At 48.2% G+C, this 14986-nt stretch overlaps 1 protein-coding gene across 1 annotated transcript in view; it reads right to left on the bottom strand.

Moving 5' to 3' along the window:
• Nucleotides 1-14986, bottom strand: part of BTAF1 (B-TFIID TATA-box binding protein associated factor 1) — a 106462-nt gene that overhangs the window by 57999 nt on the left and 33477 nt on the right. The window contains exons 11-17 of the mRNA XM_056529386.1: nucleotides 11497-11673; nucleotides 11230-11370; nucleotides 2052-2176; nucleotides 1849-1969; nucleotides 1480-1584; nucleotides 1229-1378; nucleotides 826-968 (exon numbers count right to left, since the gene is read on the bottom strand). Of these exons, the coding sequence (XP_056385361.1) occupies nucleotides 826-968; nucleotides 1229-1378; nucleotides 1480-1584; nucleotides 1849-1969; nucleotides 2052-2176; nucleotides 11230-11370; nucleotides 11497-11673 (962 nt within the window). The remainder of the gene's footprint in view (nucleotides 1-825; nucleotides 969-1228; nucleotides 1379-1479; nucleotides 1585-1848; nucleotides 1970-2051; nucleotides 2177-11229; nucleotides 11371-11496; nucleotides 11674-14986) is intronic.

The raw sequence follows: 14986 nt of genomic DNA, 5'->3' as shown, positions 1-14986 counted from the left end.
TTGTCAAGGCAACGCCTCTATTCCGGGCCGGAAGCGCGGAGAAGAGGCGTCCCCGGTGAAGATAGCAGCCCGGAACCACTATCCCACCGGACCACCTCCTCTCCGGACAGCCCTGCAGGACCGGACCAGCGCCGAGCGGAGGTGAGTACTCAGAACTAAAGGGGGTGAGAGGGGGCTGGATGATGTTGAAGGCCGCAGTGGTCTTCAACCTGCGGACCTCCGGAGGTTTCAAAACTACAACTCCCAGCAAGCCCGGACAGCCGATGGCTGCCCGGGCTTGCTGGGAGTTGTAGTTTTGAAACCTCTGGAGGTCCGCAGGTTGAAGACCACTGAGGGCGGATGATGAAGGGGGGGGGGGGGGGGGGGGGGATGTGTGGGATGATGACAAGGGGATGATGAGGGTCTGGATGATGACAGGGGGTGATGATGATGATGGCAGGGGGGGGGGGGATGATGTATTTCCCACCCTAGGCTTATACTCGAGTCAATAACTTTTCCTGGGATTTTGGGTTGAAATTAGGGGTCTCGGTGTGGGTGTGTGTGTGTGTGTGTGTGTGTGTATAAATTATATATACATATATACATATATATACACACACACACATATATATATACACACACACATATTACATATACATATATACATATATACATACATACATACATACATACACATATATACACACACACACACACACACACATTTTGCACCTCTGCTGCAAATGCACAGCCACACAAGACCATACCACCACTACGGTTGACAACCATTTCTGCTGTACAATCAGCATATTAAGACGACAAGCAGTTTGTAAAAGCTATACTGACTTTGCAGCAGCCAGACGAGCACGTGTCACCAAGTGATCCCTGGTGGCAGAATCTTCTGTCACACTGTCTGAACCACCAATATATTCCTGGGTAATTTCTTTTGTTTGGCATTGGCCTTGACGGAGTTTTCCACCTGCTTTTTCCTACATTAAGAAGTAAAAATTCATTTTAGCAACCATCTTCTCAAACCGTAAGATCAACCCTAAAACCCAACATACAGTGCATGAGTAATGTAAGTAGCAGGGAAAGAAATATCAAAATTAAATCCATATGTAGCCCTATTAATTGATAATCCTCTATTAGCCAGAGCGGTAAATGCTCCAAAAAGTTTGTCTCACTATGGAAAATATACATGATCATGTATAACCAGATTGAATTTAGCGAGTGATGTTTAATATCTCACCTTTGATTTAGGCTTCACCTCTATCAGCATGTTTAGATCAATAGGCAGATGAGCGGGCTGCATCATTAAACAGAGCCAGGCCCCCATCCATGGACATGTAGCAGCCACAACATATTGTACAGTGGCTTTGTTTAAAAGCTGCTGCCATACCTTGGGAACAAAACATTATGCATTACAAGCATGCCATAATATAATGGGATACACACACACACTCAGCTCAAGCATTGGAGTAAATATCAAGCAGATGCTACCTTGTGTATAAGGTCAAGAATTTCCTGGTTGCTTTCCAAAATACAGATCTGAAATATATGCCTCAGCATGTCCTGCAGGATGGGGGTCAGCCAACCTGAAAAGGTCTAAACAGAAAAACAGAGGCTCAGATGGATCTGTCTGCCCGAAACCAAAACTGCCTGGTTTTGCCCCTAGCAGCCACAACTTAGATTTCATTTTACCAGAGCTCCTTAAATATGAAAGCTGAGCTGTGATTGGTTTTGCCATTAACAACCAGACAGACGCATGCAGATTTGCAATCTGGGCCAGTGAGTTCAATACAATGACAGCATCCCAGACAGTAAAAATAAAAAAATAAAACTAAGTTTAACAAAATAGCTGCTACAAACCTGATCCTGTGTGTATAATAAGGTGCATAAAGTTTCCAGAGCTGCCTTTCGAACAGATGCTATAGTATGTCGCAGGAAAGGCCACACCCGTGGCACTAATATAGTAAGTGATTGCTGAATACTGTAAAGATAATATGACAAGTCATGACTCAACCTTGGTAACATATCTAGTGTACTGGCTACATAAACTTGTTCTCACTTACTTGCACTGCTGAACCTGAGGATATGTTAAAAGAGAGGAAAGGAGGGTCATGATACTATTGGTAGAAGCTGTTAAGTCATCCAACTCAAGAAGTGCATCCCATAAAGTGCTAAGAATGAAGGGAACCTGAAATACAAAGTGAACATATACTGTGATACAAACGTACTTCTGTATACAGTAATGTAACATTTTAATACACATGCTGTCCTGAAATCAACTTTTTCTGGTGCAGTAATTTTCTTTCAGGCTGAATTCACATAACATTTTATAAGTAACTTGCAGGTGGCATCCTGTGGAGATATGGAGTGATACAGACAGAAAGCACATTGGGAAGATTTATCAAAACATGTGCAGAAGTGGTGCAGTTTCCCATAGCAACCAAATTGCTTATTTCATTTGTACAAGGGCCTCTGAAAAATAAAAGAACTCTGATTGGTTGCAACAGGCAACTGCACCATTCTTCCACTACATAGGTTTTGATTAACCTCCCCTATTGACTATGTAACCAAACATGGTATAGTGACTGCATTAAGTCCATTTCCAAATATAAACCTTTATTTTGAAGGGATACCCAAAGAAAAAAAAAACGGAGCTATTTACACAAGATTATATGCAAACAGGGGTGTGGAAATTTTATAAAAAAACTACTTGTCCACGGGACTAAAATGGAGGAAAATCTACTTGTCCCTGATGACGATCCACTTGTCCGGGGGAAGTAAAATTAAAATAGTAAGATAATTTAGCAGATTTGGTGGTTCTCTTTTCTACGCCATTTACCTTGTGGTTGAGGTAACATGTTAGTTTTATACTTTAGGCGCCCGATTACAGCAATACCAGATTTGTATCATTTACGTAATGTTTTACTAATTCTGAACTTTAATTTTTTTAATTGCCTTTTTTAACCCCAGTAGCTTTATTTTTTTCCGCATACCAGACTATGAGGGATCATTTTTTGCGCCATAATCTGTTTTTTGTATCAGTACCATTTTGGTATTAATCTGACTTTTTAACTTTTTCTGGGATATTATAAAAATTGCAATTCTGTGGTTTGGTATTTTTTTACATTTACCGTTCGGGATACATAATGTTATATTTTAATAGGTTGTACAATTACGCACGAAGAGATACCAAATATGTTTATTTTTATTATGTTTGCATGTTTTTATATAGGAAAAGGGGGTGATTTGAACTTAACATGGAAGGGGTTAATGCAGCAGTCTTCAAACTGTGGCCCTCCAGATGTTGCAAAACTACCACTCCCAGCATGCCCGGACAGCCAACAGCTGTCCTGGCATGCTGGCAATTGTAGTTTTGTAACATCTGGAGGGGCACAGTTTGAAGACCACTGGGTTAGTGTGTGCCTTTCAAACTTTTATTAAAACTTTTTTTTACACTTTATTTCACTTATAGGAGGAATCATTAGATTCCTCAGACAGATGAATAGAGTTCTATTGAACTCTATTAATCCGTGTGCTCTGTGATCCATTGATAGAGCCTAGTCCAGCCAGGATCTATCAATGACAGAGCCGGGACAGGAGGAAGCAGAGGTAAGCCCTCCGGCTACCTCAATAGTTGATCTCCCCCTGCGATCGCGCTGCGGGGCGCCCACCAGGGAGCAGTCACATGTCCCTTTAGACGCTGCTGTCAGCTTTGACAGCGGCCATCTAAAAGGGTTAATAGCCAGCCGCATGCTGACTATTAGCGGCGGCCCCCAGCTACTGAGAACAGCCGGGGGCTGCAGAGTATGGAGCGGGCAGGAATACCGAGCCCGCTCCATACTCCCCTGTGAGCGCCACAAGCATCTCCCCATGCAGACGCGCCTCCTCACCTCAGCTCTCCGAAGCTACAGATGGGGGGAGTGAAGGCAGAGGACGCAGATCTGCACGGGGAGAAATAAGCCACGCCCCCTCATCTCCCCCCGCACGTCTGCAGAGCAGGGGAGAGAAGACCAATACAAAGCTTCTCATCTCCCCTGCTCTGCTTCGGATGACAGGCTGCAGAGTATGGAGCAGGCAGGAGTCGGCAGCCCGCTCCATACAGACTGCAGATCACCGCGGCACTTGTCAGGTCCGGCCCTGCTTGCCCGAAGCCGGGCTAAGGGCCGGACAAACTGCTAGTCCCGGGCGTCGGGCGATAGGAATTCCACATCCCTGTGCAAAACACACAGTAAAACATTAAAAACGAGGAAAACAACAACAGAAGGCGGTAGCCGGGGACGTGTTTAATACCTACAAAGTGCTAGACCATTATGAAGAGCCGTGTGGACAATCTAGGTAAAACAGTAAAAAGGACTATACCATAAAAAAGGGGGTCCATAAGCATAGATAGTAGTAAAGGCACGACAATGTGAATGACTAATTACTATAACCATGTGCAAAAAGTGCACACTCAGGGTAAAAACTAAAATAAATGAGTGCATAAAAGGAGATTTTTGTTTACTTACCGTAAAATCTCTCGAAGGATCCATTGGGGGACACAGACCGTGGTGTATGCTGCTGTCTCTAGGAGGTGTGACACTATGGTTAAAAAAAAAAAAAAAAGTCAGCTCCTCCCAGCAGGATATACCCGCCTTCAGGCTCTGAGCTAAATCAGTTTAAATTCCAGAGCAATAGGAGGAGACCAACAGGTCAAAGAAAAACCCAAAACTGTCCGAGAACCAGAAGAAAAAAAACATAACTGAACACACCCTCGGACAGAGAACCAATGGAAAATCCCAAAAAGGGCGGGAGCTGTGTCCCCCAATGGATCCTTCGGGAAAGATTTTACGGTAAATAAACAAAAATCTCCTTTTCTCCATCAGCTCCATTGGGGGACACAGACCGTGGGACGTACCAAAGCTGTCCCTTGGGTGGGCAGATAAGCAGTCAGGCAGACGGCCGATCCACTGCCGCCTGCAACACTTTACGACCCAGACTAGCATCAGCCGATGCGAAAGTATGAACTCTGTAAAACCTCGAGAAAGTGTGCAAAGACGACCAGGTAGCCGCCTTGCAAATCTGCGAGGCCGAGGCTCTATTCTGGAGAGCCCAGGATGCCCCAACAGAACGGGTAGAATGAGCCACAACCCTGAAAAGGAGGGATCTTCCCCTTACAGTGATCGGCTTCCGAAATGGCGAACCGAATCCACCGAGAAATGGTGGCCTTGGAAGCAGGTTGTCCCTTGCGACGACCTTCCATAAGGACGAAAAAGGAATCACACTGACGAAAAGTGGAGAGATAAGCCCGAACAGCCCGAACTACATCCAGCTTGTGTAGTAAGCGCTCCTTAGGATGAGAAGGAGCAGGACAAAAGGACGGGAGAACAATGTCCTCATTGAGATGAAAGGCCGAGACCACCTTAGGAAAACAACCTTGTCCTGGTGGATCACCAGAAACGGAGAACGGCAGGAAAGAGCTACCAGTTCAGACACCCTCCGGATAGAGGTGATAGGAGGCGGAGAGACACTCTTTCTTGGAAAGTGGCGTTTCTTGTTGCTAAGGGGGGCTCAAAGGGTGCACCCTGGAGGGCACTCAGAACCAAACTCAAGTTCCAAGGGGGAGAGGGTGACCGATGAGGAACAGCGTGCGCCACTCCTTAAAGGAAGGTCCGGACATGAGAATTAGAAGCCAGGGGCCGCTGGAAAAGAACAGCAAGGGCCGAAACCTGACCTTTAAGTGAACTGAGAGACAACCCCAGTTCCAACCCCGACTGCATAAAGGAGAGAAGACAGGGAACCGAGAAGAAGTCCTGAGCTTCACACCAACGAAAATAAGACCGCCAAGTACGGTGGTAAATTCTTGCGGAGGAGGGCTTACAAGCCTTGAGCATGGTGTGAATGACTCGGGAAGAGAACCCGCGGGCCCTCAAAACCGCGGTCTCAACCGCCACGCCGTCAAATGCAGCGACTGTAAATTGGGGTGGCAAAGAGGACCCTGAGAGAGTAGGTCCGGGCGGAGCGGAAGGCGCAGTGGAGCGTTGTCCAGGAGCCTGACTACGTCAGCGTACCACAACCTTCGGGGCCAATCTGGAGCTACCAGAATGGCGGGGACATCCTCTGCCTTGAGCTTCCTCAGCACCCTGGGAAGGAGAGGAAGAGGAGGGAACAGATAGGGTAGGGCAAACCCCGCCCAAGGAATCACTAGGGCGTCCACGGCCAGGGCCTGAGGGTCCCGGGACTTTGACACAAAAAGGAAGGATCTTCCGATTGTGCCGGGACGCGAAGAGGTCCGGAATGCCCCTGAGGTCGCAGAGCTGCGCGAAGACCTCCGGATGTAGAGACCACTCGCCGGGTCGGGTGAGGACCGACTGAGGAAGTCCGCTTCCCAGTTGAGCACTCCCGGAATGTGAATCGCCCAAATGGCCGGAACCTTGCTCTGCGCCCAGGTGAGAGTCTTCGTCACCTCGGCCATGGCTGCCGAGCGCCGCCCTGTCGGTTTATGTATGCCACGGCGTTGTCCAACTGAACGCGGACAGGACGGGTCTCCCAATGAAGAAGACAAAGAAGAATCGCCCGTAATGCCAATATGTTTATCGGAAGAAGGGTCTCCTGGGGAGACCAGAGTCCCTGAACCGTCCAATCCCTGAACACGCCGCCCCAGCCCGACAGGCTGGCATCCGTTGTAACAACCTGCCAGTGAAGGGGAAGAAACGACTTCCCTTGTAGAAAAAGGGGGGAGCAGAGCCACCAGAGCAGAGACTGACGGACCCTGCGAGGAAGATCAATCTGACGATCGAGGGACAGAGACGACCTGTTCCATCAAGAGAGAATCGCCAGTTGAAGAGGGCGGTAATGAAACTGGGCAAAGGGTACGGCCTCCATAGTTGCCACCATCCGACCCAGGACTTCCATACAAGTGCGGATGGAGACTGATACCTGGGTCCAAAGGGAGCGGACCCCCGACCGGAGCGCCAGACGTTTGTCCAGCGGAAGACAAATTCGGGAGGAGACCGTGTCGAATCGAAGTCCCAGGAAGGTTAGAGACTGGGTAGGATGGAGGACTGACTTGTCCCGGTTGATCATCCACCTTAAGCGAATCAGAGCATGGAGAGTGACGTCCAGATTTTCCAGAGTCTGGGCTCTGGTTGGAGCCTTGATGAGAAGGTCATCCAGATAGGCCTATTACAGTCGAAGGGAATCCTCGGTGTTACCCTATCACTGGTGCAAGGATCTTTGTAAAGACCCGAGGAGCCGTGGCTAGACCGAAGGGAGGGCTACGAATTGAAAGTGCCCCTCCGGAACCGCAAAGTGGAGGTACCGATTATGGCCCGGAAATATTGGCACATTGAGGTAGGCATCCTTGTGTCCACCGATGAACTCTCCCTGTTCCAGGGATGCCACCACCGAACGGAGAGATTCCATATCTTAAAGGGTAGCTCCCACCACCCTATTTTTTTGGCTAGCCCTGGAGGAACAGGAACAATAACCCCCTGGAGAAGAAGAGACTGGAGAGCCGCTTGAAATTGCTTGGCCAGGAGGAGGAGACCGGGATCGAAAAAAAGAGATCCCTCGGAAGGGAGGCGAATTCGATTCGGTAACCGTTGCGTTGGACACCACGTCCCTGACCCAAGAGTCCTGAATGTGTGAGGTCCAGATGTCTTGAAAAAGTAAGACGACCTCCCACCCGAGAAGAAACCGCGGGTGGGGGCCTCACTTAATGCAGAAGTGGGTTTGTGGTTGCCCGATTTGGGCGCAACGGCCGTACCGGTTGGAGTCCGACTTCCAAGACTGGCGTGCCCGGAACGAGGGAGCCTTTTTGTCCCGCGAGGGCGCCTGCCCGGACTCTTTGCTGGAGCCAGAGGGCCGAAAGGACCAAAAGGAAAAGGACTTCCTTTGGGAAGTAGGGTGAGCCTTATTTTGAGGTAACAAGGAACTTTTACCACCCGTTGCCTCAGAGATAATCTCATCAAGGTGTTTGCCAAGAAGACGGCCACCCGTAAAGGGAAGCTCAGTGAGATCTTTTGGAAGCGGCATCCGCATTCCAAGCTTTAAGCATGGAAGCTGCACACAAAGTCCCCAGCTTTAGAGCATTGGAGAGCCAGAGCAGATAGATCCTTGGGGGGGGGTGATCCCGCTAAGATATCCTGATAGAGCTTTTGGCACCACTCCGACAGGCCCTTGGACACCCATGTCGAGGCGAAGATGGGAAGAGGAGAAGAGCCAGCTGCTTCAGAGGCGAACTTCACTAAAGATTCTACCTTCTTGTCCGTGGGATTCTTGAAGGCAGCAGCATCTGCCAGAGGCAGTGTAGTCGCCTTAGAGATCCGGGAGATTGGTGGATCCACTGAGGGAGGGGAAACCACCTTAGCGACAAAGTCCTTGTCAAATGGATAACGTTCTTGAATTGTTTTGATTCCCGGGAACCTCTTGTCTGGATGTTTCCATGCAGATTCCAGAATGTCGTTAAAGACCGTGTGAGAGCTGAACCTTTGAGGTGCTGGCTTAGCACGATGAAAGGATACTCCTTGATTGACATCCGAAGATCCTGGGTCCTCCAAGTGAAAAGGTGTCTCTAATGGCTGTCACCAATGAGTTCACCGTTGCAATCGAGTCCGAGCGGTCCTCTGAATCAGATGCCGACTCTGAAGCCTCGTCCTCCAGGGGAATGCGAATGAGTAGAGGCAGTCCTGGGTACGGACATAATGTAGAGGAGAAAAAAAAAAAAAAAAAAGAAAAAAGGACAGGAACTTTCTCACCCTAGTCTGTGTCCCCTGTCAGCTGCAGTGAGGGAACTCGCTCTGTGCAGCTAGAGAGACTGAACAGGCAGGAAGGGAGGGGCATGCCTGAAGCAAGGCACACAGTAACAGACCCCTTCTCACTGAAAATTGCGCCCACAGCGCTGATTGGAGGCTGCTTCGCGCCTCAGAGCTCTCAGCCCTGTGGGCGGAGCTACAGACCGGCCAAGAAGAACTGTCATGGCGCCCGCTCCTTGTCCTGAGTGCACATGTCTAGCTGCATATGCGCTCGGGGGAATAGAGCGGGCATCGAAATTGAAAGTAAGCTGGCGCTGAAGCGCCCGGCTCGTAGCAGCGCCGCGGCTGACAGCCGCATATAAGGCGCTGCCGGTGCCGAGAGCGCCCAGCCCGAAGCAGCGCCGCGGCTGACAGCCGCATATAAGGCGCTGGACGTAGTTGCACACACACCCCCCACACACCCACACACACCCACACACCCCCACACCCACCCACACACACACTAAAGTAAAGTGCCCCATAATAAATTCCCCCTCAGGTGCCACTGCTCCCCCAGAATAAAGTGCAGCCCCTGTATAAGCCAGCCCCATAACCAGAAGGTGGGCCAAAAACAGGGGGTCTCCAGAGGTTGCGAGTCCGTACCTATGGAGAAAAAGGGGGTACTTACCTCAGTCAGAAGAACTTACCTAATGGAGTCTTCAGTGAAGTCTTCAGTCAGCTTTTTGTCCCTGCATGACGCCTATCTGCTATGCGCGAGCGAGGCGAGCAGAGAAAATAGGGGACCCATGAGGTACCAACCCAGATGCTGACCGTTGGCGAGGGGGGGGGGGTGAACAGCGCATATACGCAATGTCTGTGCCCCCTTACTCGCAATGGGGAAACAGGGAACCGGAGTCCCTGAGTCCCCACCTGAAAACAGAAAAGAAAAAGGAATAAAAAAAACACGTCCCTATGCTAGGAAAATAAAAATCAGAAAACCTGGTCTGGAGAATCCAGACCATGTCCACCTCCTTCAGACACTAAGCTTAAACTGATTAGCTCAGAGCCTGAAGGCTGGTATATCCTGCTAGGAGGAGCTGACTTTTTTTTTAATTACCATAGTGTTACACCTCCTAGAGACAGCAGCATACACCCACAGTCTGTGTCCCCCAATGGAGCCGATAGAGAAAATACTATGATGCTATATTGAGATTGGCCACCTAAAAAAGCAGACCATCATACCATACATGTTAACAACCACCACTCTAGTCAGAGCAGTGCGTCCCAGGATGCCACCACCCCAACACGTGTTTCAGTCCAGAGACCTTCGTTCGGTGGTGACAGCATCCAGAACAAACATAGGTTTTATATGTGAACGGGCCAATAGTAATGCCAGTAAGATAAATGTATTACACCTGCCCGATCCTGGAGTGCGAGCATCTGTCCTGTTTGAGGGCCCGAACTTCCAGGTGCGTGCGCCACATAGGCATGTGATGAATCACAAGACCGCCCAACCTGATAGCGCATCATCAAGCCAGAGGACATAGGAACGCACTGCACAGATCATTGCAGTGAAGACATGTTAACAATGTAAAATACAAAAGGGAGGAACCAATGACCTCAAGTCCACTAGATGTCATTGGTTCCTCCCTTTGTATTATGTTTACATGTCTTCACTGCACTGATCTGTGTTCTGATATATGGTGTTCTGTTTCTCTTATGATGTGTTCTGCTTTTTTAGGTGGCCAGTCTCAATATAGCAGCTTAGTATTTTTTGCACTCACTTTTTTTTGGCCTGTGCAATTGTGCAATTTTTGCACATTGTTATAGTAATTAGTCATTCACATTATCGTGCCTTTACTACTATCTATGCTTATGTACTGCATAGCCCCTTTTTATGGTTTAGTCCTATTTTACCCAGATTGTCCACACAGCTTTTCATAATTGTCTAGCACTTGTATTTATTACACACGTCTCAGGCTTCCGCCTTCTGTTGTTGTATTCCTCCTTGTTTTTAATATGATGTTTTACTGTATGTCATACACTATCAATAAAGATTGTCTATTTTTTTGCATATAATTTTGTGTAAATAGCTCCGTTTTTTCTTTGGGTATACATAATTGATTAGAATCTATAAAATACACACTTAATACACATCAATGGGAAGTCCTCCAACATTGCCCTTCTAAATTTTGGGCACAGTACTGAATATGGGTAGCCAATATATGGGCACCACTTAAATCAATGTTTATGGTTCTTTTCTTCCCAGGGTGTGTAGTTATTACATGTTTGTTTTGTTTATACTTTATTTTTAAAGGGCTGAAAAGCATGTGTCTGCTGCCAGTACATCATACCTTTTTATAGGATGCATACATGTACCCAGATCACTGCTACATTACTTTGACAGTCTCCATTGTGGTCATGAATAAACAAGGCCCATTAATGGGTTAAGCAGCATCCTTCATAACAGACATGCATTCCCAAGGACTTTCCTCAGAACAAGCGAAGTGGTTGAGGAATAAAAATTTACCTGTTTGAACTGTAACTTTACTAGACTGTCCACAACAGGCACTAAAGATGCTGCAGCCACAGCTCGCACATCATCATCAAGGTCCTGAAGTCCTTCTATTATTGCTGGTAGAGCTTTAGGTAATAAGGTCTTAATCAAATCCTGAAAAGCAACCACAAAGCACCAGTTAAGCAGAAGTACTGAAAGGATAGGCAGAAGAGCTAATTCAATTTCAAAATAGAACATAGATCAGCATAGATTAAACTGCAGGATATAGCTGGACATTACCTGACGAACAGCTAGGACATATTTTATTCCCAACAGGCCCCCATGCCTAACTTCCCACTGTTCTTGGGTCAACAAGCGCAGCAGGATTTTCACTGTATTGTTAACTCTACTTTCATTCATGTATTTCAGGACCACCCCCAGCGTCTGGGCACATGTTTCTCGTACAGGTGCAACCACCTAGAGGTTGAAAATAATATTTTAAGAAGATTAAAAAATATGAATAAAATCAAGCAGTAATAAATGTAATAGTCAATGTATAGCGTTAAAGAGCAGAAACACAGTTTCTTTTTAGGAAATGTATGAAAGTGAATGTAGCTTTTGTTTTTTTTTAAATAAAAGTTAAAAAAAAAAATAAAGTTTTTCATTTTTATTAATGCATATTGGTTAAATTAACAAAATGGAATTATCTAGATGACTGAATCCATGCTCAGTTAGGCCCTGCACATGTAGCAGTGTGTAGCCACATGGCTTCACTTTGTTTTCTGTCCTGTAATTACAAGTTGCTATGTGTATGCATGCACTGGTTGTCACTATTTTAACCTTCAGCGATGTATCGGTTCTGATGTAGTTACGCATCTTTTCATGTACTGCAGTGACACAGCATTCAAGTCATGGTAGCGGGTAGCAGCATTTTAAGCCTTACATGCTAAGCAAGTTAATCACAGTAATGGCTATGTTCACACGCCAGAATTTCTGCATGAATTTATAGCAAATACACTTAAATGGAATTCCGCTGTCTTCTCTTTCCATTATTTAAAGATAAAATGTTTGGTCAAATACAATATGTACAAAAAAGGATGTTCTAAAATTACATAAAAACAAAATAAAGCAGTTTAATCCCTAAAGGACACAGGGCGTATCTATACGCCCCCGTTTCAGAGTCCTTAAGGGCTCAGGGCGTATGGGTACGCCATGTGTTCTGCCGGGCAGGGACCAGACCGGGATGCCTGCCGATATCGTTCAGCCGGCATCCCGGCATATTGCCCAGGGGGGGGGGGGTCCTGAGGTCCCCCCATATTGGCGATCGCCGCAAATCGCCGGTCAATTCAGACCGGCTATTCCGTTCCCCACTGTTTGCTGGGTGGGGATCGGAGCCAGATGCCTGCTGAAATGATTCAGCAGGCATCCCGGCAGAGTGCCAAGGGGGATCCTGAGGTAAATACTAACCGGCGGTTCTGTGTCATCTGGGTCACGTGTGACCCGGATAATGATGATTGGTAGTGTAATACACACCAATCATCCATACAGTACTGGGGGGCAGCACTGTTGCCACCCCCCCATTACAGCATTGATTGGGCGGTCCAGTGACCGCTCCAATCACTGCAGTATGGGGAGGGGTAGGTGGGTGCAGGAGCTCTGTTCGGCCCACCATTTCACAGATCTGGTGTGCAGGACGGAGTCTTGCTCTGCCATCTCCCCCCTCAGTGAAAAAAAGTGCCCCTTGCCCCCTTTCTGTGGCCCCTTGGCACAGAAAGCAGTAGATAAGGGGGCGTGGCTTGCCACTGTGGAGAATGGCCGCTTGATTCTGGAGCTCCGTCCCTCATGGTCGCTTAATTGGCTTCATCTGCTGCCCTGAGCTTTCTACCCCATGCCGAGGGGGATCCAAAAGCGCCGGAAGGTGCCCGCTACTGACCTGCCTGCTCAGATCACGTCTGGAGGGATTGCAAGATACCTGCTCAGGACTCCCTCTTCAGCCCCAGCCTCCCCGCCGGCGTCTCTGACTCCAGCTCGCAGCCTGCGCTCCCGCTCAGTCGGAGCGGCGGCCATTAAGGAGCCTGTCTCTGTGGAGGTCCGGCCGTGGATGGCCTCTGACGCCCTGCAGGATCTGCCTGCCAGTCCCATGCTGCTATCGTAGGACCCCAGTTCCGGGACACAGACTGGTACTACAGTGAGTACCTCATCTCCCCTCTGCCTGGCTAGCCCTCCTCAGCCACATAAGGCGCAACAGCTGGAGGCACCCTCTCCTGAGTCCGCTGCCACCAGGGCTCTGGACAATTACGTGACCGTGCTGTGGCCCAGACTCCTTCCGCTCTGAGGAGACTCTTCACCATCATCCTGATTCTATCTCCCGCCTCTTTCGCGACTATTACTCGAAACTCTATTCCCTCCCATCCCAGCTTCCTTCGGACCCTGGGGAGCGGGCCGAGGCCCTGGATTTTCTCCTCTCGATGTAGCCTTCCAGTTCTCTCTACCTCTGAAAGGGAGATCTTGAATGCTCCAATTACTAGTGAAGAGCTCTCTGAGGTCCTTAAGACGCTTCCGGCAGGGCACTCTCCGGGCCCCGATGGGTTTACCTACCTGTATTATAAGACTTACTCCTCTGTCCTTCCTAAACTTGTCCCTTTGTATAACTCCTTTTTTTGGAATGGGGGGGGGGGGGGGGGGGGAAATCCCGCAGACATTTTTGCATTCTCTGATTACATTGATTCCAAAGCTGAATAAAGATCCCCATGACTGTGCTAGCTATAGGCCTATTGCCCTGCTGAACTCAGATTTGAAATTGTTCACTAAGGTATTGGCTGCGCGCCTCTGTCGTCTCCTCCCTGTTCTTATCCATAAGGACCAGGTGGGTTTTATTCCCGATTGCCAGAGTGGAGATAATACGAGACGAGTAGCCAACCTCATAGACCTGTCAACAAACGCTCTGACCAGGCCTTACTTTTGAGTCTCGATGGGGAAAAGGCTTTTGATAGGTTGGGCTGGCCATTCATGTTTGCTACGCTTCAGAAGTTTGGAATCACGGGTAGCTTCCTCACTGTGCTGCAGGGCCTCTACTCTTCCCCTACTGCTTCTCTTAAACTGCCCTCTACCTCCTCTATACCCATTGCTCTCCACAATGGCACCAGACAGGGCTGGCCGCTGTCCCCCCTGATCTTTGCTCTTTGCATAGAGCCGCTTGCGGCCCTGATCCAAGGGGACCCGGATATCTCTGGTATAACTTTACACGATAGGTCCTTTAAGGTCTGCCTCTTTGCTGATGACATTTTGCTCACACTCACTAACCCCTCTTATCTTTACCTTCTCTATATAAACTTTTGCATGCTTATGGAAGGGTCTCAGGCTATAAAGATTAACCTCTCCAAATCTGAGGCTATGCCTATAGATCTTCCTTCTTCCTTGGTTGCTCAGCTGCGCACTAACTACTCTTTCCGCTGGTCTCCTTCCGCTATTAAGTACTTGGGAGTTTCCCTCTCCCCTAGCTATTCCTCTTTACTCTGAACTTTCCCTCTTTGTTCCGAGAGCTTCGCTCCTTGCTTGATAAGTGGAGGTCGCAATATATCTCCTTTTTTGGTCGTATTGCTGTGGTTAAAATGACCATCCTCCCTAAGCTGCTTAACTTTTTTGAAACACTGCCGGTACGGGTGCCATTGGCTACGTTACGATCGTTTCAATCAGCGATTTTTAGGTTTATATGGGTTGCCAAGAGGCATAGGCTTCCTATGTCCGTTATGATGGCGAGCCAGTCTTCGGGGGGCTTGGGGGTCCCTGA

This window comes from Hyla sarda, chromosome 7 (genome assembly GCF_029499605.1).
Source record: "Hyla sarda isolate aHylSar1 chromosome 7, aHylSar1.hap1, whole genome shotgun sequence".
Classification (NCBI taxonomy): domain Eukaryota; kingdom Metazoa; phylum Chordata; class Amphibia; order Anura; family Hylidae; genus Hyla; species Hyla sarda.
This window is presented reverse-complemented; position numbering and strand designations above follow the sequence as displayed.